The following is a 27,337-nucleotide window of genomic DNA, read 5'->3' as shown; positions in this document are numbered from 1 at the left end:
CCTTTGAAAGGTTAGTGCTGGCCTACCTGAAAACCATCAGGGATCCGCTTTTAGACCCCTTGCAATTTGCCTACAAAGCAAATAGACCAGCAGATGATTCTGTTAATATGGCTCTGCACCACATTCAACAACATCTTGAATCTCCAAGGACCTATGCAAATCTTTTGTAGACTTCATCTCGGCATTCAATAGCATCATTCCAGGTACTCTTCTAACTAAACTAATTCAGCTAGCCATGCCTGATTACACTTGTAAGTGGATCATAGCTTTCTAACGGACAGGAAGCAGCAGGTGAAGCTAGGCAAAATCACACCAGATACCTGTACAATTAGCAATTAGAAAGTTGTAGCCTTGTGGTGCGGCCGGAACAATCTTGAACTAAACACTCTCAAAACTGTAGAAATGATAGCATATTTTAGGAGATGCCATCTTATTCTATCACCTCTTACAATACTAGATAACACAGTATCAACAGGAGAGACCTTCAAGTTTCTAGGTTCTATAATCTCAAGACTTAAAATGGACACCTAACATCAAAAATGTCATCAAAAAGCACAACAAAGAATGTTTTTCCTGTACCACCTCAGAAAGCTCAGACTGCTCAAAGAGCTGCTTATACAATTCTACAAAGGAATTATTGAGTCTGTCATTTGTACCTCTATAACTGTCTGGTTTGGCACTGCAATCAAACAAGACAGACACAGACTTCATTTCATTTTCATTTCATTTATTAAATTTCTATACCGGCCTTCTCCCGAAGGATTCAGGGCAGTTTACAGCCAACGTAAAACAGTATTTATAAACAAACTTAAAAAACAGTATAAAAATCTAATTCTATTTGGCTAATACCAATTAAAAATTATGCTAAAAACAATAATAAAACCCCATTTAAAACAATAGTAACTTAGACCAACCTAAGTTAACCTACTTAGGCCAAATAAAAAAGTCTTGAGCTCGCGACGGAAGGTCCGGAGGTCGGGGAGTAATCGTAACCCTGGATGAAGCTCATTCCAGAGGGTGGGTGTCCCCACAGAGAAGGCTATCCCCCTGGGGTCGCCAGCCGGCATTGTTTGGCTGACGACACCCTGAGGAGACCCTCTCTGTGGGAGCACACAGGTCGGTGGGAGGCTATCGGTGGCAGCAGGCAGTCCTGTAAGTAACCCGGTCCCGTGCCATGGAGCACTTTAAAGATGGTTACCAACACCTTGAATTGCACCCGGAAGACCACCGGTAACCAGTGCAGCCTGCGCAGGAGAGGTGTTATATGGGAGCCACGAGTAGCTCCCTCTATCACCCGTGCAGCTGCATTCTGGACTAGTTAGAGCCTCCAGGTGCCCTTCAAGGGGAGCCCCATGTAGAGAGCATTACAGTAGTCCAGGCGGGAAATGACGAGGGCATGAGTGACCATGCACAAGGAATCCCGGTCTATGAAGGGGCGCAACTGGCGTATCAGGCAGACCTGAAAAAAAGCTCCCTGGCGATGGCTGTCATATGTTCTTCTAACAACAGCCAAGCATCCAGGAGAACGCCCAAGTTGCGGACCCTCTCCATAGGAGCCAATGACTCGGCTCCAACAGTCAGCGATGGAACCAGCTGACTGTACTGGGACGCCAGCATCCACAGCCACTCGGTCTTGGAGGGATTGAGTCAGAGCCCGTTTCTCCCCATCCAAACTCGCACGGCCTCCAAACACCGGGACATCACGTCAACAGCCTTGTTGGGGTGGTCCGGGACTAACAGACAGTTAGAACTGCAGAAAAAGCAATTGCTACCAGACTGCCTTCCATTGAGGATCTATGTACTGTGTACTGCACAAGCCAGAAAGAGAGCTGTGATATCTACAGACCCCTCACATCCAGGACATAAACTGTTTCAGTTTCTTCCTTCAAGATGCGCTATAGGGCAGGGCTGTCAAACTTGCAGCCAGCGGGCTGGATGCATCACACGCTGGCCACATCCACCCCTGGTTTAGTGAAGGGGGAAAAACTTGCGATACGTCATGTGATGACACCATGATGACATGTTTGATACCCCTGCTATAGGACATTGCATGCCAAAACAACTAGACACAAGGACAGTTTCCCTCCCCACATGCCATCACTCTGCTAAACAACAAATTCCCAAAACACCTAGTAGGGCTGTATTACCTATTTTCTTATCTTCTTATGACTATAACTTTGTTCCTTGTATCTTACGATGTTTATTGTTTTATTTAGTATCCTATGACTGAGATTTATAATGAATGTATTTTATGATTATTATGATCATGAGAGTTTATGCACCAGAGACAAATTCCTTGTGGGTCCTATCACATCTGGCCAATAAAGAATTTTAATTTCTAAATCTTCTATCAAAAGATGGGTCAGAGAATTCCAACTTAAAATTCAGATTCCAGATGCTAAATAAAAATTTAGATCTTAATGTATAGCACACAATATGAAGAATGTCAGACTTCTACTTATATTGAAGGCAATAGGACAGGAAAAGATAATAGAACTGAAATAGTGCCTAACAAAATAAATCAATATTCTAATTCAGTTTTCTGGCTAGATATATTTACCTATTCCGTGGGAATAAATGGATTACTGAGACAAAAGTCTTCCTTATGGTTTCCTGGACTTTTCTTGCACATTTCCAGCTTTAATCAGAGATTAAATCTTAGTTCTTTCCTTTTCCAACCCAGCTTCGGTGGCTGTTCTTAAAGGATCAATCTTGTGCTGAAAGGAAAAGTTGGGGAAAATCCGATTCTATATGGGGCTCAGAATATATATGTTTACCTTATGAAGACATGTGTTTAATATTCCTCCAGATATGTAAACATGCATTATGTGCTTAGAATGAAGGCATATATGTGTGCACACATGCCTTTGAATCAGCATCAACACACCAACACACAGGCAACTCATAATGTACTAGACCAGGGATGTCCAAACTTGACCCCTTCAAGAGTGGTGGACTTCAACTCCCAGAATTCCCCAGCCAGCAACTTGCTCATATTTATAGCTCATGCTGGCTGGGAATTCTGGGATTTGAAGTCCACCACTCTTCAAGAGACCAAGTTTGGACATCCCTGTACTAGACACTATTCAAGTGGAACACACACACACACACACACACACACACACACACACACACACACATATAGGTCTTGGCATATTCGGGTCTTTTCCCATGTAAGGTTGAGAGTATCTTGGCGACGTTTCGACGAGGTCTCATTCATCATCTTCAGGCTGGTGCTTTCGGCTTCGTGCTTCTGTGAGCAAAGCGTGGTCGGAGCTGCCATCTCTCTATAAAAACTGGTGGGGAGGTGGGGAGTATTGCTGTGAGCGGGTTGGTTGGCTGTGTGGTTGCATCTTGATTGGTAGATGGAGTAGGTGTTTGCAGATTGGTCGGCTGCCTCGCAGCATCCTGTGTGGATATGCTTCTAGTCTTTTGTTCCTGAGCTTTGATGTTGTGGCCTCTGGAGTTCTGTGATGTGATGTCTTGCGCAGATGGCTGAGATGCAGCATCTCGGGCCCTGGCCTGGCTCCAAGTCCGGTTCTGTCATGTGTTCCTGGTGTGTGTCAGCTTGCTTTGCGTGGCGATCGGAGGGGGGCGCAGCAGCCAGTGGTGCCAGCATGGTCTGGCTTCTGGATGGTGGTTGTGTTTCGTCTGTGGGATGGGTTTGGGTTTGAATCTGGTGAGGATGATCGGTGGCGGCATTGTGTGTTATCCTGGGTCTGGTGTCTATTTTCATGGCTGGGACTCGTTTGTTGACTAAGGCCAGTTTCCAGATGTCTGGAAGGCGGGAGGTGTCATCCTGTTTGTTCATGTTGTGGGGGTGTTTCTCTATTTCAATGGCTTCCATAATTATTCTCTTGTTATAGTGTTCAGTTTTGGAGATTAATTTGGTTCCTTCAAAATCAATTTCATGTCCTGTGGTTTTAAGGTGCTGGAAAAGGGAGGAGGTTTTTTCTTCTTTTCTGACTGCGTTCTTGTGTTCTGCAATGCGTGCATTTATTCTCCTATTAGTTTGTCCAATGTATGTGGCTGGGCAGAGTTTGCATGATATTTCAAAGACTCATTGGTTTTCTAGATGGATCTTGTCTTTGGGGTTTCTTAAGATGTTGGCTATTTTTTAGTCCATGGAGAAGGCTGTCTTGATGTTGTGTTTGTGGAGTATTTTGCTGATTTTATCTGTGGGGCCTTTGATGTATGGGAGGAGGGTGATGCCATTGTCTTGTTCCATGTCTTGGTTCTTGGGTGGTGTCTCCCTTTGGATTAGGTTGGTAATTGTATTTCTTTGGAATCCGTTGGAGATTAATATGTTTGTGAGAGTGTGTAATTCAGTTTTCAGGTGGTCTTTGTCGGCTAGGCGTTTGGTTCTGGAGATGAGAGTCTTGGCTACAGAGTGGATCTGTGCAGGGTGGTGATGTGATTGTGCGTTTAAGTAGCGGTTGGTGTGTGTTTTTTTTCTGGTAGATGGTGTGTCCTAGGGAGCCACTGACTTTTTTTTAGATTAGATGTATACCCGTGAAAACCTACAAAAACAAACACACACCTACAAAAACAAACACACACATACATACATACATACATACATATATATTCTTATATATGAAGACCGACTCCAACAGATGAGGAGATTGGGGGGGAATCTCTCAGAGAGTTTACTTTATTATATACGGACTGCAGGAATAATCAAAAATATCAAAAAAACTGTTCTTATACAGAAAAACTACTCTGCTACTTGTGATAAGAAGGTATCTGCTAGAAATGATATGAAAAAAGTCTTCTACATTCAGCTGCATTGCCCCCACCCCCTTTTTTTTTTACATCAAAACTACTCTACTGAATCCTTTAGGAAAGACTTGAGGGAGGTGCAGCAGCAGCAAAATTAGGCAGACAAATATTCTCACAGTGCACACAAATATTCTTTGTACTCAATTTGTATCCTAAACCTTATTTTCTGTTTCTTTCATATACAGTTTAGATAACCCAGTTCTTCCTTCCTCTCATCTATCGCTCTTGAAGTTAACAAATAGTTCATGTCAGACCTGCCATTATCTCATCATTTTTCAACACAGGACAGTTAGATACAAAGACACTTTTTTTGAAGCTATGAAATGTTCCAATATGCATGGAATTCCAAAAAGGAAACGAGACAGAAAAATTCAGCTGAGAACAAAATACAAAATGTAAATGCTAATTAGTAGCCTCTTTATAGGATTGATTCTCCAAATAGAAGTTATGTAGGCTGCAGCATAATTAGATTTCAGTCTGCACAGGTGGCTTCATGTTCTACTCAAATATTGTTTTCTTAACATATAATGCATTAATAGAAATGCAGTTAACTGAATTGCACTAAAATTAATACTAGTTGTCCATATCCGAACTGGATAGAAGAGAGATAACAGGATAATCTTGCAGCTGTGACTTGATACTATGTAAATTTATGTTACTGAAGATGCTAAAATCTAACTTTCAGCTGTATGACAAGGAAAAATAATTAAGGTAATTCAGCAGCTCCTGAAGCACAAGTAAGAATATCCAAGACTCAAAGGACCACAGTAACAAGAGCAAATTCAGATTACCTGGGAAACGCAGAAAAGCTTGATATAGAAACTAATTTCTATTATTATCCATATCAATATTATTAATTATTAAGAATAATATAATATTCCTATTCATCAAAGGTACAGATTTCGTTCTAGTATTTGATAACATGCATATCTACATATTTTTGTTTGTTATTATTTTACAAACAAAGCTTTGAAACACCATTTCAAATACTGTGCCTCTTCAACACTTAAATATAGATATTGTGATTGTTACAATTCTTCCACCACATAAATTGATCATATCTGCCCATATAAACAATTTATAACATACATCACAATCCAAATAAAATTGGCATTATTAATCCAGATAAATATGTCAAAGGATCATATACTAGACTACCTGTAAACAATAAAATCCAACTCATGGACCTTGTTATTATTTTACCAATTTGAACTACCAATTCAAAATAAGTTAGATAATTTAAAGTGTTTTTTGGGAGGGAGGGGAATTTATTGTAGCTTTTATTTATTGTAGCTTTTATTTATTATCGCTCATCTTGTTATGGATATGGATGGAACAGGGTTTAAGATTGTTCGATTCTGTTGATTCACCAGTTAAATATTTTAATTAATTCAGAAATACTAAATCTGCCTGCACTTCAGCTTTTGGCAATAATTGCATGCTGTACATGGTTAAGGGACGGCTAGTATAACAGCAACTCACTTTAATGATCTAAAGCTGTCCTCTGACCCTACATGGTCACTTGCAATTACTGAAGCTCAATAGTATGTGCTAAATTATACTGACAATGCTGCCACTCTTACAACATCTTACATACATCCCTTTTTGCTAATAACTAAACTCATGGGATTAGACAACTTACACAGTAGACTTCAGTAATGGTATTAGCTCCTAAAGGTATGCATCTAATGAGAATTCTGTCTCATTTAACCGTTGTGCCCCAGCTGAAGTATTTTCATCAAGATGTCAATTGTTGCCTGAAACGCTTTTCAACTTTTATGAGCCTTCAGAAAATATATGGGTGGTGCTTTATCAAATGCTTCAATTTCTACAGGTCAGACTTGGGAGAATAGTGAATCAAGAAAAGCTAAACTGTTGCTAGATATATATTTATATTTATCCATGTGACATCTAGCTGCATATTGTTATAAAGTATCTTTGTGTATTTTACAAATTTATTAGGTTTCATTTTGGTGTTCAGCAGAATTCCCAAGTAGAACAGATATATCTAAGATAATGGAAAAAGACATTGTTTTTAGACTCAAGTGAGCACATAGCTGGAAGTTATATAGTTCACAAGACTCAATTACATTCTTGGTGCTTATTACTAGGAAACCAATATGCCACAAGTTTAGGGGAAATTTTGGATATCATTATTTATATCAAGGAAGATAAATTAGTGGCCCTAATTATGTTAACAGATCTAACATAATTAAATGTATAGTTAAAATTGGTATTGATGTGAGTATGTTTTATTTATGGACAACCACATCTCCGAAGCTTGAAATTAAGATATAAACTGAGCAATAAAGAAAATGAAGCCTAAAAGTCACTGAGGCACTGAAAATATAGGAAAATTGTTAAGAAATGTTATACAATTTGCAGTTATTTAACCAATTTAAACACCTTCAAAAAAATTTTATGCCATGATTCTATGAAGATAGCTAAACATTAATTCATACTGAGTCTACCTCTTTTTTTGAATCGTTAAGAAATGAATGTTAACTATAAGCTATAATAAATTAACTAGATTTTAAGATACATGATTCTTTATAATTTAAAAAGCATTTCTGAAACAGGAATTTTCTAGATTTCTTAATTCTTAATGAAAAGCATATTTGGATCTATAAACCTATATATCTGATACACGACTCAGCAAGATAGTTAATGTGCTCATTGGAGGAAAGGCTGGGAATGGCAAAGAAAAATAATATAGCAGTTTGATAGAAGTGATAAATAGGCTAAATCAGAAACAGGAGTAGGGATTAGGAACTCATCACGAAAGCACAAATAAACCCAACAGAACACAGAGGAACCATCTGGCACACTGCCCTGCTGTGAATCTTTTTCTGCACTGCTAGAAATTGCTGATACAAAATGTTCTGACAAACCAAATGGACATCAACAAAAAGTAAACATGACAGGTTACTTCCAAATCATTAAAGAATTTAGAAGAAACAGGTCAATTTCACCCAAGTTTTCAAATAGAAAGTCATGTTTGAATATGTCAAAGTCAAATAGGAAGGACTGGTATATGTTAGTTTGTGTGCATGTTATCGCTGGATTTGATCATTCATGTATAAGTTTTTATTTATTTATACAATTGATATAACCACCTGGCTTAGTGACTATATTGTGAAAAATAGTGACTATAGGTAGCTTAAAACCGAAAACAAAATGTGGGGTAAACAATACACAAAGAAACCATAAAATGGCTGGAATAAAAAAAAACTAAGGAAAAAAACTGAGAACATCCAGATTTTAATGCTTTATGAAAAGCCAAAGGATTGGGGCCCACCAGATCTCTGGGAGGAGGCTGTTCCACATGCAGGCACAACTATAAAGAGGGTCCAACTCCTTAGACCCATAGACTGACACTCTCTATTAGTAAGAACCTGAAATTAATATTAAAATATTAATGCCCAATAATTTAATGTTGTTTTTATAAAAGACTCAAGGATTTCATTTTGCTTTTGTATGATGCATAGTATTGGAATAGATATTACTCAAATAGCCCCCTGAACCTCTATGATGTCTGATTGCAAAGACTGACTTTTTAATGCTTTTTTTATTTGCCATTTTCAAATGCATATAGGTGGATTGAACCATAGAATTTTGCAAAGGCTGAAACTGAAAGAAATATTAAAAGTTCATTTTAACACTAATTATTTGAATTCTTATACTTTAGGGCAGGGCTGTTACACTCCTGACTGGCAGGCTGCATATGTCATCTGCTGGCAACACCCATGCCCCGTCTAGCGAAGGGGGGAAAAGTCCCGATACGTCACGTGACACCACTGTGACGATGTGAGTTTGACCCCCCTGCTTTAGGGGAAAAATGATTAAAATTATATAAGACTGTTACTCAAAATGATGAGCTTGTGGATGGAACAACAGACAGCAAAACCAAGCACAAAAAAATGCAATATAACATTGTAACACATCCAAAGGCTATATTCAGGAAAACTACGGCTTGTCATTTACAAGCATGAGTTTCAGCTTTCCTTTCCTTTCCTCCTCCTCTACCTACTTCTGCCTCCTGTGGAACCTTGCAGAGAATAAAAAAATTTCATTTCCACTTTCAGCTTACTGTACTGCTCTTTGATATTTTGTCTAAACCTAGATAAAAGGTTTGTACTATGATTTATTTAAACAAACAGATTTCAAAATGTAGCTTATGGCTTGTTTTAAGAAAAACTAAGAGCATAGATTTTACTTTTAATATACAGACTTACTAAAACTGGAATTGCTACTTTCTGAGCAGCTCTCAGCTCTCAGCTGCTGCAGAGGAGAAAATGTTAGGAGACTCAAAGGTGAAAACACTCAAGATTTTTTTACAATTCAAGGTAGTCTACTGTTATACCAGCATGGAGTCACTAAGTGTTGGCGACTTTTATTGCAGAGAAGAATAAAAATAAAAGAAAATTATAATTTTTAGATCTATTCATAGTGACATTTTATACAATAAGTTTTTTTTAGCTAATTGTAACTATTTTCAGTACTTTAAAAATATTTTTTCCAGCACTTTTTAATGCTGCACTTGTATTGTGTGGGTGGTGAACTAATTTACTCTGTAATACAATAAAATAAAAAGCAATAACCATGTATTTCACTGAAGAAATTGTTTGAATATTTAGTAGCATAGATAATATATAACAGTGTTGGTGAACCTATGGAACGTGTGCCGGAAGTGGCACATGAAACCATTCTACAAGGAATGCATGGCCCCGCTGGTTCCCGACTGAGTCAGTAAGCGAGAGAGCGAGCGGACGTGCAAGGCCAGGCCTGGCTAGCCATTCTGCCAGTACTGTTTCCGCATTCCGCATTTCTGTGCACACACATGCATTAGTCAGCTGGCCGTTGCGCAAGTGGGAGCGGCAAAACCCGGAAGAACAGCATTCTGCCACACATGCACAGGCTAGCACCCAAACTTCTGGGTTTACATCACACGCATTTGCGATGGTCAGCTGTTTGTTGGGCGTGTGTCCGGGCTGGAAACCAGAAGTTCAGGTGCTGGCTCATGCATGCGCGATGGAACACCACTCTTCCGGGTATTGGCGCTCCCACGTGCGCGAAGGCCAGCAGGACCTGGCATTCCTCACAGGGTAGTTTCGCGTGCCATTTTCAGCATGCAGGCTGGCACATGGTGATGTAAAAGATTAGCCATCACTGATCTATAATGACTTTTCATATAGTGAGCATAAAAAGCTCCAAGCACAAATTTAATCAAATAACAATGCAGTGCATTTAATTTTTTGTTGATTACTACTGATTATCATTCTCATACTCACATAATGCTCACTGAATTAATCGAAAGCCATTTATATACAACTATTTGAGAAACATATTGATATCTCCAGCATCACTTTTGTCACTTGTGCTCTGGAACCCTGCATCTCCTGGCTTCTTTAGGAAACGGATGGGGGTATTATTGATTGTATCCAGGAGATTGTCAATGCCTCTTAAAAATAATGGATGATGTCTCCAGGCTTGGAAGATGATATGATCTGTCCCTTCCTAAAGAAGCACTTCCTAGAATTGGCCGTATTTGAAAACTACAGTATAGTCTAGTCTCCAATCTTTCCTTTTAAGGAAATCTGTTGAGATTGTGGTGAGAATTCAGCTGCTAAGAGCTATATGAGAAATGGATGATTTGGATTCCTTCCAGTCAAGATTAAGTCATGGGCATGGAATGGGATTGATCTTGCTGGTAGGTAATAAAGAGAAAGAGCAGTTTCTGAAACCATATTACATCCTTCTGGATTGTCTGCAAAAAATTGGAGAGGCACCGTCTTCCCTATTTAATGGATGGTTCCAAACCCACCTTAATAAACAATATCACTGAGGAAGAAAGGTTGGCTCTCTGGTTCCAGGAGGCAAGTAGGAGGCAAGCCCTTCTCTTGGGGAACAGCCTGCAGCTTAAGAATCTTCACAGCACTTTTCAAATGAAATGTGAGGTTTTTTAATACCTTCTGCTGGTGCACACCTCATCTCTTACCAATTTTGTTGCTGCAATGCACTCAATATGAAAATGCTTTTGCACCTGAAAACTGCAGCCAGCACAAACTGCAATGGTCCATTTACAGGTGGGTGTGACCATCATGTGTACATTAATACTTCAAGCCCTACATTGGCTACTACTAGTTGTAGGACGAATTTCAAAGTACTATTTTTGATCCATAAAGTGGACACAGCTTTGCACCAAAGAACCTACAGGAGTATCTTTTCATATATGAATCAGCCCATTTGGTAACAATAACAATAGCACTTAGTGCTTTACAACCCTTTCTTTCTCTAAGCAGTTTACAAGTCAGCATATTTCCCCCCCAACAATCTGTGTTCTCATTTTATCGGCCTCGCAAGGATGGAAAGCTGAGTCAACCTTGAGCCAGAATCGAATTCCTGGCAGTGAGTAGTGCGTTAATCTGCAATACTGCATTCTAAACACTGTGTTCACCAGGGCTCATGGTAATTCTTCACATGGAAATTTTTTGAGGGAATGTACCTTCTCGTTAGCTGTCTGGGCCTTGTAACATACTTCCTTGCAGTAAAAACATGCTTGTGGATGTCTAGAATTTTTGCAGGAGCACTGATGTAGATACACTCATCATGCTTCCATCTTATCTCTTGATAAAAGGGGAAGTTTAGTGAACAACAGTACATGGTGAGACAGACTATTATATAAATAATATATTTCCACATGCATATTCTATAATCAGCTTTTTCCCATTTTATCAGTCTTCTCTAGTACAATGTTGCAATTTTATTTTACATTCTTCATATAGTATTTATTTCCTAGCATACAAAAAAACCCTAACAACACTAAGGACATTTTCATATTTAGTGTTGGATAAAGTAACTTTATTTTTTTCTTAAACTAGGAATCATAGTTTTAATATAGCATCGTAGTAATCACTACTGCTGTACTAAAGCATAAACAGATGTCTATGGCCCACATAAATATTTTAAATTATATCTTTAAATGTCTCAACATTAAAATTTGTTTTTTGTACTCCTGAAGTATCCTAACATAACATTTTATTTCATAACAGGTTAAGAAATAGCTTTCTGAGAAAAGAAAAACATCAAACAATCCCCTGAAGTTTAAATATCCCAGAGTAAAAGGTATCCTATTCTTGAATTCAGCAATAGGCAAGAACCATCTGTACAAATTCCTGAGAAAAAACTATAATCTCACCTTTAGCTTCAAAAAGAAATGAAAATAATTTAAAAAAATTCTGGAAGACTTTCAATGTGTTCACATTTTTTCTTGTTACTTAAGTTTTGAGTCTTTTGTAGCAGTAAACCTGTCCCTTACTGACTATTTTAAAGCTGGAACTCTTTGAAATAATTTCCATTTGATGACTTCATTAGAGTTACATCAGATTATGATGCCTCATTACTTATAGGAGAGTATATTCTGAAATGTTTTTAAAATAATGAGGCACAGATTTATAAGACATAAGAAATTTTGTTCATTTTAGTTTTTTAAACCATTTATTCTTTCTTCATTGTACTACTCTTTTCACCAAGAGATGACTTGTTTACATATAATTGCAATAAAACATAGATCAAAATATGGACATTAAAAGCGAAGACAAAAAGCTGATCCAAAAATGAAGCAGCAATTTTTTAAAAAGGTCACAAATACCAGATAACAAGAATATCAATTCACTTAAAGTTTAAACTTATGACATTTCCTTTTATAAAAAATATATATCTTAGAACTTCCAAAGGAAAGGAAAAGCACTGAGACCAAAAATAAAGGATGTACTTCTCACAAAAAATTCTGTAAGTGAATCCTTCACCAAGCAATCTTTCTCACAAACTCAAAATCTGCTTCAGAGGTACACCATATCCCCAGATAGATTATTAGGGTGTGTGAAAGATCTTTAAGTCTGCCAGACTTTTTAAATAATGCAGTAATAGAAGACAAAGCAGATAGAGGAAGCATATGATTTTGGAGTCCTTTATTTATTCATTGAAAATCATTAAACTATCACAAAACCATTGCCTGAGATTTTATTATTCTCCTTTGCTTCTTATGTTGCTATTTTTTATAAGTTTTGGCTTAATGATGCTATTCAAATTATAGTGCAATCTGGCATTTAAAAGATGAGTAATCTCAAAATTATCTTCTAAAGCTATTGGGCTTGTTTACTAGGAACTGCAGTTAGCCTGTTTTTGTTGTTGTTTTAACAGCACCTGTTGTTTTCTAGGACACAGGAAACTGCAGGACAGAAACAAACACAAATATTTGTTCAGACTTTCACACGTTTATAATGAGATATAAATGCTAGAGAAATTAAATCTCGGTTGAACAATCTTGAATGCATCTATTCTACAAGCAAATAATCAGTTGTGTTTCTAACCTTTTATTCTGCTCTTCAAAGTATAAAAATCCACAGCATACACAAAGGCCATGTTTAACAGTTTAGTGCACTTTTAAAGGCACATTTGTCTCAGAACACTTATGTGGAAATAAAAGAATTGGCAAGGGGTCAGGCAACATTCTAAATCTAACAATTATTTACTACATACCAGGTTGTTAGGATTTTTCTCCCCTTTTTTTGCTTCGGACCAATTGTTTTCAAATTATAAATAGACAATATTGTCCTAAGTGCTGTAAAAGGATCCTTACAAGCTCACAAGTGTATTGTAACACTTGTGAACCCAAATAAGGTCCAAATATTCCTGGCACTATTGTTAAAAAGAAAATTACTGAAACGTACCATCCTATTCAGTGAAGGGCTTTTTATACACAAGGATGTCTTCATTCTTATTATAATGCTCATGCTTTATAACCCTAGAGAGAACATAAAAGACTGAAGATTTTTTTTCAATAAGTCACTGCAATTAATATGGATTTCAAATTCTGAATTTAGCATTATTTTCTAAAAAAAAATACTGACAGGGCAACAAATTAGAACTGAATTTTAAGATTTAAAATGATAATTAAAATATACCAGATTTCTTGATAATTGAATTCTATGCCATTACTTAAGGGTGACTCTATTGACTTAACTCTCAGATATTCAAGGAATATACATTTTTGATCAAGCATCAAAAAAGAAAACTCCATCCAGTACAATTATTATTTTGGTTCATATACCTTCCTTGAAGCATTAGCTCTCTATAGTTTCCCTAAAATAAAAGTAATTTTCCTTAATTTTTATTAAAAATAGAATAGAATTCTTTATCGGCCAAGTGTGATTGGACACACAAGGTTCTTGGTGCATACGCTTTTCTAAAAGAAAAGATACATTCTACAAAAATATCCATACTATACAACCCTAGGTGTCGATAAGGCTGTCCATTGCCATATTGCTATACATTGAATGCTACAGATAATTAGATATTTGGCAATGATTACGTACAATCAAGACTGTAACTGAATTATCTGCCTTGCTATTGTTTGTCCACTTCTTCTGTTTCTTACAATTTCTGCAAGCATATAGCTCTCCCAATAGAACTAGGTATTCCCATGAGGTGTCCAAAAAAGCTTTATTGTTTGTGCCTTGAGGAAGAATTCTGGATTGACTTGTTCTATGATCCAATTGTTTGTTATCTCAGCCCTCCATGGTACTCTTAGGAATCTCCTTCAAACCTAATTCAAAAGCACCAACACTCTTTCTATCCTGGCTCTTTGAAAGTCCAACTTTCAGTTCTCCTGAGTGTCTGAGATGAAACCATTACCCGATGAATTCCACAGGTATATTGAATACTTTTCCAAAGTCGTCTTTGGTACCCTACTAAGTGCTAGTCTGTAGCATATTTGATTGCTTGTTCTTTCTTATGGTTGATCAAAATCATAAACTATTTACCATTTAAATATATTCCTTCCTTACAACTCTGTCAGTTTTAAGGTTGGCTGATGGACCTATTATGATGACTGTGGTCTCCTTTGCATTTAATCTTATGTTTCCTGTTTTCATTCTATTTGGCTTTTATTACTAGAGCTCCAAATCATTTGTATTTTCATTTGTGAGAGTAATATCATCAATATAGTATAGGTAGTCCCAACTTATGACTAATTTGTTAAAGAGTGGTTTGGGTGACACTATAGCAAAATGTATCAGACGACGAAGTACAAAGAGTCAGAATTAATTGTCTAACATAGAATTAGAAAACTGTAATTGGGGGGGGGGGTTTCACAAGGTTTGGGTTTTAGCTTTGGCACTGGGGCCAGTATTTTTCAACAATTTTATTAATGACCTGGATGATGGTAGCTTATCAAATTTAAGTTTAACCGAAAGTTGAGAGATCTAGCCAACATGCAGTCTGACAGCAGAATTTAGACTGATATGGAGAAATTGGTAGACTGGGCTGAGAGAAACACAATGTCTTTTACTAGGGAGATACATAAAGTATTACATTTAAGGAGGCAAAAAATGTAAGGACACATGTACAAAATGGGGAATTCATGATTTGTAAACACAGAGAAGGATATGGATGTGGTCATTGATAACAATCTCAACATAAAAGACCAACACAATACTGAGCTGCATTAGAAACAGTGTATGAAGGAAGCATGAAGTTATCAGTCTTCACCACCTGGCATTGGTGAGACCACACTTTGAGTACTGTATATGATTCTAGCCATCACATTTGCAGAAAGATATTGACAGCTTGGGAATGTTCAGAAAATGACAACAAACATGATTCAGAGACTTCAGGATATCCCCTAAAAGATAATAGATTAAAGGAGTTTACAATGTTTAGTTTGGAAATAGCCATGCTCAGGTATATAAAGAGAAACCACAGGGAAAAGAATAGAATAGAATAGAATAGAATAGAATAGAATAGAATAGAATAGAATAGAATAGAATTTATTGGCCAAGTGTGATTGGACACAAAAGGAATTTGTCTTGGTGCATATGCTCTCAGTGTACATAAAAGAAAAAATGCCATCATCAGGGTACAACATTTACAACACAAATGATGGTACAATTTAACCCTTAATGATAGCAACAAAAAGTTACAGTCATACAGTCATAAGTGGAAAGAGATTGGTGATGGAAACGATGAGAAGATTAATACTAGTGTAGATTTAGTAAATAGTTTGACAGTGTTGAGGAATTATTTGTTTAGCAGAGTGATGGCCTTCGGGGAAAAACTGTTCCTGTGTCTAGTTGTTCTGTTGTGCAGTGCTCTATAGCGTCGTTTTGAGGGTAGGAGTTGAAATAGTTTATGTCCAGGATGTGAGGGATCTGTAAATATTTTCACGACCCTCTTCTTGATTTGTGCAGTATAAAGGTCCTCAATGGAAGGCAGGTTGGTAGCAATTATTTTTTCTGCAGTTCTAATTATCCTCTGAAGTCTGTGTCTTTCTTGTTGGGTTGCAGAACCGAACCAGACAGTTATAGAGGTGCAAATGACAGACTCAATAAAATGATTAAATGATTAAAAACTACTTTCCATAGAAGCTAGTAGCAGAAATAGATAATATAAGTTATTCCCTAAATTTCAGTTAAATATAAGATTTTAAAAAATCTTCCTGATAGGTCTATACAACTGTGGAAGAGACTATTGGTGGGTTCTCCACCTCTGGAACAAATAGATAGCCCTTATGGAACATTGGTATTAATACTTTAGATCAGGGGTCTCCAACCTTGGCAACTTTAACACTTGTGGACTTCAACTCCCAGAATTCTTCAGCTTTGCTGGCTGAGGAATTCTGGGAGTTGAAGTCTACAAGTCTTAAAGTTGCCAAGGTTGGAGACCCCTGCTTTAGAGAGTTGAACAAGATGATCTTGTGGCCTCTTCCAATCCTATAGTTGTATGATTCTTTAGAAAAAGTTTATATCCTTTAAATAAAATTTACATTCATTATAAAAAAAAATGCCCATTCTTTAAAGCACTGATTCTCAACCTTTTCTTCACCACAGACCTCCTTTAAATACATTTTATGACCATGGACCATGGTCACAGACCCCCAAGACTGAAGATTTAAATCATAACATTTTTCAAGCCGTCGTGGACCTCCTGTGACACCACATCACACACCCCCCAGGAGTCCAAAAACCACAGATTGAAAACCACTGCTTTAAAGCATTGGAAGATATTTAGCAGTCATTTTGTCTATATATTGTGCATTGGTATCATCTGATTCCTAAAACAGTGGCTGGTGCTCAGAAAATGTAAAAGCTAAGCTTTAACAGTGCTGTTAATAACACAGCCAATGAAGAAGTAATTTCAATGCATTTTAAATCAAAATATTGTCATACCCTTTGCCTCATATGCAAAAGCCAGGGCAATATGGAGGCAAACATAATGCAGGGAGACATAAATAAGCTCTGTAGTACTAATTGGACACAATACTGCAATCTGCAAAGTTGATTAACACCCCCGTTCTCAGGCTGGGAAATGCAGTGGCAGAATTAGGCATCTGAATATGCATGGCTTCTATAATTACAACTCTCTTTAAAATCTATTCACTTGATCAAATTGTATTTCACATTATTGCGATAGCTCTGCATGCCTTGGAAAATAGTTATATAAAATGACTATATACAAAGAAAGCACCCTACAAATCAATCCATGTACACACAACAGTAAATTCACTTTAAAAAAAATAGCAATCTGGACACACTACTAGGTTGATTTTGCAATTTGATTTGATGTCTTGGGGAAAAGAGCTTGATTTACTTTGGACTAGATTAGTAGATCATCAACCACAACCTCAAATAACCCTTCAGGTAGATGGTGGTAAAAAGAAAAACTAAAATGAAAGTCCAGGGCCATAAATTGCATAAAAATCAGGGTTTACTAGGGCTGTGCAAGACAATTGAAAGAGGTGCCTCACAAATTGCAGCAATATATACAAAATTTTTAATCATTACAACAGTCATTTTGTTTGCAAAGCTCACTTGGCTACTTCACATGCAAATACAGTCAGGGACAGCTATCAAATCAGTCACAAAAGTCTTGCGAACTGTCTTATTTGCTTGAAGGATTCAAAGGCAGCTGTTTCCAAATCAAAGTCCCATGCTCGCTCGCAAAGCACTGGTTTCAAATGCTTTGTACAATCATGTTATTTACTAAAGTCATACCTATCTGTATTAGCAACTACAAACTTGCTTGTATTATATATTATTGTAAGCTGCCATAAGTCAGTTATGATTTTACTGAATATAAACTTGAAGGAAGGAAGGATGGGATGGATGGATGGATGGATGGATGGATGGATGGATGGATGGATGAAGAATATCCCCCCCTTTTCCAAACATGGAATTCTTAGTAGAAGCAACAGTAACATTTGCCAAGGCAATTGCAAATAAAACATGGTTATTAATGAGAGCATTGTCTTTTTTTATAGTGAAAGTAACTGAATCCTTCCAGAGGGAAAAGTACAGTGCTTGCTGTTGTTGGGAAAAAAAACAAGGTTAGATTGAACCATTAGATAATTGATTTTTATAAAATCTGTGTATTTGTGTGCTGTTACAATCAATAACTGAAAAACACAATCCCACTCACCTTATATACAGCAGGAACGATTTGGTGCATTTTTAGCCTATGAAATACAAATACATCATAAACGGCTGACACTGCCAGCACGGTCACTCCTTGCTCCTTCCATAACATGCTGCATGTGGCACACAGACCGGCACCCAAGATCCAGCCCCAGGTTCCTTCTGAGTAGCTTCTTGTACAGCAGTGTTTAATGTAACAGACCAGGGAGAGCAGAAAGAAAAGGCAAGCTCCAATATCAGCTCTTCCCACAATCCCTGCCACTGCTTCAGTGTGAATGGGATGAGAAGCAAACAGCAAACCAGCTAGTAAGGTCCAGTGTCCATCACCAAACAGCACTCGAGAAAAATTAGTGAAAAGACCCGTGACTGCTGCATGTAGAAGGACATTTACAAGATGGTAACTCCAAGGATCCATTCCTCCAATAGCATAGTTAATGCGAAAAGAGAGTGTGCAGAGAGGTCTGTAGGATTTATGGCTCCCGCTGTGGGTCAGAAGAGTGCCCCAAAAGTCATTGTAGAATAACTGCGTCCATGGTGTTTCAGGAAGAAGATCTTGGTTTGTCTTGATTGCTCGGCTAAAAAAACCAAAACAAATACGAAAATAATCAAACTACATGACAACAATAAATAGGATTGCTAAAGAATATAACTGAAATTAACAAATTTATTTTCTAGTTTGACATAAAATTAGCATAAAAAGGTACATTATCAAGCGTAGTACTACTTCAGCCATTTTAAACTCTACACATGTAGTGATAGAAGGGCTGCTTCTACTAAATTCAATAAATTTCCTCATCAAACTGGCTTTTCAGACCTTGGAAACATAGGATACATTAACTTAAAACAATTCATTCATCTGAGCCTAATCCAGAAGCAATCATTGATAAATTATAATTATGATGTAGAAGAAATATAATTATCGTATTTTTCGGAGTATAAGACGCACCAGAGTATAAGATGCACCTTAGTTTTTGGGGAGAAAAATAAGAAAAAAGCTGATTGGCAGGTGGATTGGCCTCCCGGAATACCCCCAATCAGCTGTTACCAGAGATGAATTTTAGCAAAAGGTTCCTTGGTTGTGAGCTCTGTGCCTTGCTTTTTTTTTTTCCCCTGCCTCTGAAACTTCTGAAACTCTGTTTCAGAAAAAACTTTTTTTCTGCCTCTGAAAGTCTTCAAAACAGCTTCAGAAAAAAAAAGCCTCTGAAGGCTTTTCTTTTCTAAAGCTCTGTTTGGGGGCTTCTTCTCTGAAGCTTCATTTCTGATGTTTTTTTCAGCCTCTGAAACCTCCGTTTGAGAAGCTGGGCGGGGCTACATACGGCGTATAAGACGCACCCAAATTTTCACCCTCTTTTTTGGGGGAGAAAAAGTGCGTCTTATACTCCGAAAAATATGGTAACTGAAAAAATGTGACTGAAATTTACAGATAAATGTCTCAAAACAAGAGACAGCTATTTAATACGAGTAGGAAAGGTAGCTAAAAGTTCATAGATTTGAAGGTCTATACTTTGGTTCCACATGAAGTACATATATAATTTGCCTTTGGTATCCACATATTTTAGGCAACAGTTGCCTCCTATTCTTCTCTTTGAAACTTTCTATACAATGAAAATGATTGCACCAGAGGGTCAGAAAACTTCAAGTTGCTGATGGAATGATTTCCATTACTGGAAACATCTCACTGGATTTTTCTCTCAATTCATAGAAAATCATTTCAAATTAAATTGAACAATAAGTTCTACTCTCTTTTTAAGTTTCAACCATCTGATTTGAGGATGAAAGAAACATGTTCTTACTGTAAATTGATAAATATTTCACACATACACACTATACTTTTTAAAGCAGAATTAGGAATCTTGTGAGCTCCAAATTTAGTTATTTATAAGTGGTATTTCTTCATTTTCTCTGAGTCTTAAGAAGTACAGGCTTAGTCAAAATGTGATAAAATACTATATAGAAGTACTGAATGATGATACAGTAATGCATCATGGTACAATATTCATATTTCATAATACTCATGGCATGGACAGTTCACTCAATAAAATAAATCATTAAAAGCCTTCTTTACAAACAGGTCTTGATGTATTCCAAAAGGCCATGACAGCCATAATAGGAAGGACTGTTCTCTACAAAAATTGCCTATTTCCAATCCCCTCTGACCAAATGTCCTGGTGTAGGAGGGTATTTACAGCAGTACTTTTGATTTAAATTTGTTGGGCACATTGATTTTACTTGGGATACGTACCCTCACACTTTCCAAGATCCCAACCCCATTAGAATTTTTTAAGTAACAACCAATACCTTGAATTACATGTAAGGCATGATAATATAGTATTTGGCTTGTAAGCACACATACATTTTGGCATCAGTTGAAGTTTTCACATACCATCCTGTTTTAGGAAAAGCCAAGTATCTAGTCTGCTTCTTCTAGAGTTCTTAAAGAGGAGGTGAACCAGATTTCCTCTGAGATTATCTACAGCAAGAAGCCATCTCTTCGTCCCCTATCTTGCAGATGGCCAGATGCAGAAGTGGTGGTATTACAAGATGTCAGCTCTATCAAATGACTGCACTATGACTATTTCCAATCTCTCTTCCTCTACCATCACTTACTTTCCCATTTCCACCAGATTTTCCTTTCCTGATTTACCCATATGCCTCCATGTGAGAGAGTGTCACGGGCCCAAAGTCACGCAGCAGTTTTCATGCCTACAATGCCTTTTAGTGATCTACTGGTTTCCAGTCTGGTACTAAAACTACTGCATCAAATTGACCCTCACAGTAAGTTACTGAAATAAAAAAACAAGTGTAGGTTTGGTTGCTTGTAACCGGCAGTTTTTTACTGGAATGTGTTAGTAGTACAGATAGTCCTCAAATTAACACCACAATTGAGCCAAAAAATTGTTGCTAAGTGAGACATTTGTTATTAATTTTGGCCCAATTTACAACATTTCTTGCCTGGTTTTTAGGTGAATTTTTAAGTTAGTAATATGGTTGTGGCTGGCTTCCCCATTCACTTTGCTTGACAGTAGGTCACAAAAGGTGATCATATGACCTTGGGACACTGCAACCATCATAAATACATGCCAGTTGCTAAATGTCTGAATTCTGATTATGTGATCAGAGGGATCTGCAATGAACATAATTGTGAAAAATTATTAGACGCCACTTTTCTCAATGCCATTGTAACTTCAAATGGTCACTAAGCAAATTGTTGTAAGTTGAGGACTACCTGTATTAAGCTAAATCTACAAAGGGAGCAAGTCACTGATGTATTAATTTTGTTCCTTGTAAATCTTATTTTCTTCAGCAAAAGTGTTTAAAGAAAACAATATCTGAAACTATTTGCAAATATGGTAAATGAAGAAAGCTGAAGAAATATATTAAATACTCATTTGGGACTTTAAAAAATAAAGCATAAAAGAGAAAATAAGAAAGTTGCAATTCTAAACATATTCCAACTTCATATCTATAATATCACTGAAAAAATATAAAATCAAACTTCAATCTCAGTGGTGGTATTATTAGTTACATTTACACCTTATTACTTTCATGTATAATTAATATTCTCACTTTTCTGAAATAAAAATGCATTAACAAACTAAGGGTTTTTTTTAGCACTTAACAGTATTTTTTTTGTCCAGATCGAAAACAATGTTAAAAGTAATTTTATTAACATCTTGACAAGGGCTAGATGCATTTCTGCATAATATTCCAGGTAGTTAATTTTTTCTCAAAAACATTTTTGACTGAAGGGACAAACTAGTACCAAACAACAAACAACTAACTAGTGTTATTAGTAGGTTCTCTAACAAAAAGATTATCTTCCATAGCCATTCTGGTTATTAATCCAATGTCACTAATGGGTATAATGAAAGAAATTATCCATGGCCTGTTTAATAAAAGATTCTAATCTCTGCTCTCTCTGAAAGGCAAAATGTCATAAAGAAAGTCATTTGTCAAAGTTCCAAGCAAGACTTGCATTTTTTATTTTTTTGTTAGGCAAAGACAGCATTTGCTGGCTCTGAAGGAAAGTCTACCTTTCAAGTTTTAATCACTCTTCATTTTACATATCCCAGGAGGAAAGTATGCCTTACTCAGGATATCGCTAATGGATTATATAGGGTTGTGGGAAGTCAGTTATCACTGTTTTAAATAACTAAACTGTTCTGGTTGGGTTTTTCTTTCTAAAATAAAATAAAATTATGGCAAACGACTTCCTTATTGCCTCCTCTGCAAAAAGAAAACCATATGTTCAATGATCAGTCAATGAAAAGTACAAGACACTAAATAGAAAAATACAAAATAGATAAAAATCTTCAGTTACAACCGAGATCCTTAGTTGATTCAAACTTAGAACTGTTGTTTGTGAATGTCTCTCCTTTTGATAATTTTATTAAACTAATCTTGATACCATGTATCCTACAATATTATTCCAAATTTATTTGAAAGCCTAGAAATTCAGAAATATACTGAGTTCTTTTTCCATAATTTTTCCTACTGGAAAACAAACAACTCTATAGGGAAGAATTGTTCCAATAGGCATGATTGAACTCCATCCTCATGAGGCTCCTCTTGCACAGGTTACCTCAACTGACCTTAATAGTGGGAAGATAAAATCCACCAAGGCTTCAACAATATCATGGGTATTACAAGAGAGGATCACATCAAAGGGAACTATACCATTTATTCAGATTGACATTTGCCCTCTGCTTAGGTTCCATAGCCCAATATTTCTAAGAATATTGCCAGAAAAAAACCAGAAATAGAAATGATTTCACAAAGTCTACCTAGCTGTAGAGCTGTCTAGAGGTAATAGTTGACAATAATCACTTCAATTAGAGATCAAAATATATTGTAAAAAAGGATTTTTAAAAGTTCAATTCATTATCTATTGGTGACTGGAAACCTCTAATGGATTTTGGGGGGAAATGGGGAAAAAATGAACTTGTGATTTATGATTTTGATGATTAGACAGTATAGATTATAGATTATTATTTCCTTATAGAAAGAAAGGATCATGATGTAACTTTAGACTGAGAATTAAAATATATTGTATTTGTATTTATAACTCCTATGAAGAATATTGGACGCCACTTCTTTACATCTTTGACTTCATTTTCCATTTTTTTCACCTTTTTTCTTTTCTTGAACTCTTAGCTTTTTGTTTGATTTCTTTTTTCTTTCTTATATATTGGTTGTGTTCATTTATTTTCTTATTTAATAGATTTAATAAAAAATATTAAAATATTATGTATAAGTTCATATGGAATACTGCATTAGTATCCATGTGTTCAACATACTTTTGGTGTTTAACTTCATGAAAATAAATAAATATATATACACATATGTGTTTACACAATAGTATATACCAGAGATCTCCAACTCTGGGAGTTGAAGTCCACAAGTCTTAAAGGGACCAAGGTTGGAGACCCCCTGGTATATACAATATAATTTAGCTTTCTCCATATATATGACTTCATTCTTTTACTGAAGATAGATTATAAGATAATCATGTAGATAATGATAAAATGAAACTGCACTCCTATTCTCAGAAGACAGTCCAAGTTGCTTTAGCTATAATTCAGCATTCAAACTTTATTATGAAGAAGAAATGGTATCACTTTTATTGTTCCATTAGTCAGTAGAACAACTTGACTCAAGACGTTGTGGGTGCTCTAACACTGGAGGTTTTTAAGAAGAGATTGGACAACAATTTGTCTAAAATGGTATAGGGTTTCCTGCTTGAGCAAGGGGTTGGACTAGAACAGGGGTCCCCAACCACTGGTCTGTAGCCTGGTGCAGGCAACTAGGCCATGCAAGTGTCAGGAAAGTGCATGAAGCACATACACATGCAAAACCATCCACCCTCCCCTCCCCCCCATCATCACTGCCGGTCTACAGAGCTGGAAAGGTGGGGGACTGCTGGACTAGAAAACCTCCAAGGTCCCTTCCAACTCTGTTATTCTGTTTTCCTGTCAACTCTGCTAATATTTTGTCTTAATGAAGTAACACAATATAAAAAACATCTGGCCTAAGGCATTAAACTCTGTGTTCTTATTAATTCAGTTAACTCTTAATTCATATGGATGTAAAATGGGATGCTGTCGGGATAACAAACAGGTTTGTAATATATGTCAAAAAGAAATATGCAAATAGACCCCTACAGTTGTTGATCAACAGACACAATTAGTAATAATAATTTCTTAAATCTGCATGCTGCTTGATTCCCAATGACTTGGGCACAGCTCACAACAATAAAAAAAATAATAAGTAATTGCAATAAAAGATGGCAACTGTCACAGACCAGATAGAACAAGTGAGGAATCTCAATCTTCCTCGCCAAAGACCTAGGTGAAGAACCAGATCTTCATGGCTCTTCTAAATAACCAGAGAGCGGGGGCATCTGAATCTTGTACAGAATCTCATTCCAGAGGGTAGACGCTGATCTACAGAAAGTGTACTTCTGAGGGTCCTGATAGATGACAATGTTTAATCAAGGGAACCTGGAGTGCGCCAACCCTGCATGATCAAATTGGTGGGCAGTTATCATGGGACCCAGGCAGCCCCTCAAATAACCAAACTCTATGCCACCATATACGATACCATTTTCCAAATCTGCAATCCTATATATTTATATACTATAAATTATGGAAAAGGAAAAACCTTCTACACATGAAAAAATGATTATAAGGTTTGAATTTTAAGTTCCAAGAAGAATTTCTAGAAATACAATAAGGTATTTATGACCGTTCATTCAACTGCAGATTGAATTAAAAATAGACTCGGAAAGGGTACTTTACAGCACATCTGACCATTGGAAAATGTTGAATTACCCCTATAAATGTTGAACTAACCAGGTTGCAATTACAACTGGTTGCCAAGCATCCTACAATAATGTGATTGCCATTTGCAAACTTTTTCTGCCAACTTCTCTAGAAAATCAGTAAGGAAGCTGGCAGGGAAGTTTACAAGCTATTGCTGCCACCTGCCAGGAGGATTGTGGGAGCAGAAATCCCTTGGCAGGTAGCTGTTTCACTCTGAAACAACTGCCTGCTGAAGGATTTGAAACTCAAGCAGGCAGAAGCTGAAATCCTTTAGCAGGAAGCTTTTTCAGCCAGCCCCCAGAGATAAGAGGAAGTGGAAATCCAAACAGGATTTTCAGCTCGTGACAGGAGATGCAATGCAGTAATTCAGCAAACTTAAGTCTTTTTAGAAGAAAAATGTTAATACTGATATTAGAACTTGCACTATCCTTCTCCAAATTACATGGTATTTAACAGCCTGTTATGTGTATTTTCATATATACTATTTGATATCCATATACTCAAATGATATACAGGTTAGTGATGACTATTTCAACTATCATTCAAACTTATGATGGCACTGAACAAATGGTACTTATGACTGATCTTCAAAATTCCAGCAATCACAACATCCCAGAGTCACGAGATCAGCCCTGGAACTTTCTTTGATTGCTTCCTACAAGCAAAGTCAATGGAGAAACTGGCAGGAGATTGCAAATGGTGACATGATAAACCTTGATGATTCATTTAACAAAAGCAATCAGAAATGCCAGAATTTCTACTGATAAGCCACTAAATCATATAACATTGCACTATATAACTGCATTGCTTGGTGGTAGGAATTCCAGTCTCAACTGCCATCATTAACTGAGGACTACCTGTGTAGCAAGCTATTATTGAGGCCTAAGCCTTGAAAGAACAAGACAAACAGCCCAGAACACATCATTAGTGAAGATATGTTACAAAAGAAAATATATACATAGGAAATGGTAAAGTATGGATTCATGTACTTGTCTGTGAACAGCAAACATAACACAATAAACAATGATACAAATGAAGTTATTAAAATAAATTGATCAACATGAAAGTATTCTTTGACTGAATAGAAAGGATAGCTAAGTCATCTGGACAGAGGACAGAATGAGAAAATGTTCATGAGTACAGGTAGCTCTCAATTGGGACTGGAATTTCCATCATAAATCAGCACAATCCTAAAGCAACCCTATCAAGTAGCAAAAATCACAAAGATTTTTCCATCACACAGTTCCAAAACTATGTTAATAAAATATATTGAATTAATGATGATAATTCTCACAACTGATACATCATCACACTTAAAAATATGTTTCATTAAATAGCCAATGCTACATTAATAGTAATATTAATTAAAGAAACTCTCCAAATAAAATAGCTTTAGTTTTCTATCCTCATATGTATTATCAAGAGGTCAATTGCAATTCTGTTTAAATAAATGGAGAAATGTGTCTCATTTCTGTCTCATCAATCTTTAAGATGATTTGTCTGGTACTCAGTCAGACTAATTAGAACCTACATTAGTAGGCATGAAAAATGTAGTTGAAGCCTATACGGTCTGCTACTGTAAAGTGAATAGAACATTTTTAGATTGTTCAGAATGAGATCAACTACAAAAACAGGTGTAATCCTCTGATTAACAATATCCACAAATCTTATGAGAAGCCTTTTTTGTTTCTAAATATATGGGAGTTTAGAGAGAAATATAAAGAATAAATATTAAAGTATGGTAAGAGCACAAATTATTTTCAGTATTAGCAATGCTTTATATTCTCATCTGTAAAATGAGAAAAACAATCATGTTCTCTGAGAGCATAATAAAAGTAAAACTGCACTTTTTCCCATTTATGTCTAGAATATGACAAAGTAGTTTCAAAATCAATGTTGTAGTTTTCCCATGAATATTATAACTGAAGAAGTAATATCTGTTATACTTCAAGACTAGTCTAATTAGCATAAAATGTGCCTTTAAGGAATTGTTCAAAAATCTATTTTTCTTCAGAACCTGCAGTATTTTCTAAGACTCAGGTATGCAACAGCTGCTTTCCCCTACTCTGTTCCTGCATATAAATTGGGATTACAACTACTGTAGCTTGATTGAAACAGCATTCTCAATGTACTTTGGAGATGTGGAAATTTGCTAGATCGGTAGAATGACCAAAGGATGCTTTAAGCATATCCAGTACGGTTGATTAACTGCTTATAACCCAGAAAATGCTGCACAATGACCATACAAGGTTGTATTTACAG

General features: G+C 36.5%; 1 protein-coding gene across 6 annotated transcripts in view; it reads right to left on the bottom strand.

The window, feature by feature from the left end:
• TMTC2 (transmembrane O-mannosyltransferase targeting cadherins 2) overlaps positions 1-27,337 on the bottom strand; it is a 221,668-nt gene that overhangs the window by 119,735 nt on the left and 74,596 nt on the right. For all 6 annotated transcript variants that reach the window (XM_058190797.1, XM_058190798.1, XM_058190794.1 and 3 more), the window contains one exon: positions 18,259-18,829. In XM_058190797.1, coding sequence (XP_058046780.1) covers positions 18,259-18,669 — 411 coding nt within the window. In that variant the 5' untranslated portion in view covers positions 18,670-18,829. The remainder of the gene's footprint in view (positions 1-18,258; positions 18,830-27,337) is intronic.

The sequence above is a fragment of the Ahaetulla prasina genome, chromosome 7 (genome assembly GCF_028640845.1).
Source record: "Ahaetulla prasina isolate Xishuangbanna chromosome 7, ASM2864084v1, whole genome shotgun sequence".
Taxonomy (NCBI): Eukaryota; Metazoa; Chordata; class Lepidosauria; order Squamata; family Colubridae; genus Ahaetulla; species Ahaetulla prasina.
The sequence above is the reverse complement of the archived record's forward strand: the minus strand, read 5'-3'. Positions and strand labels throughout refer to the sequence as shown.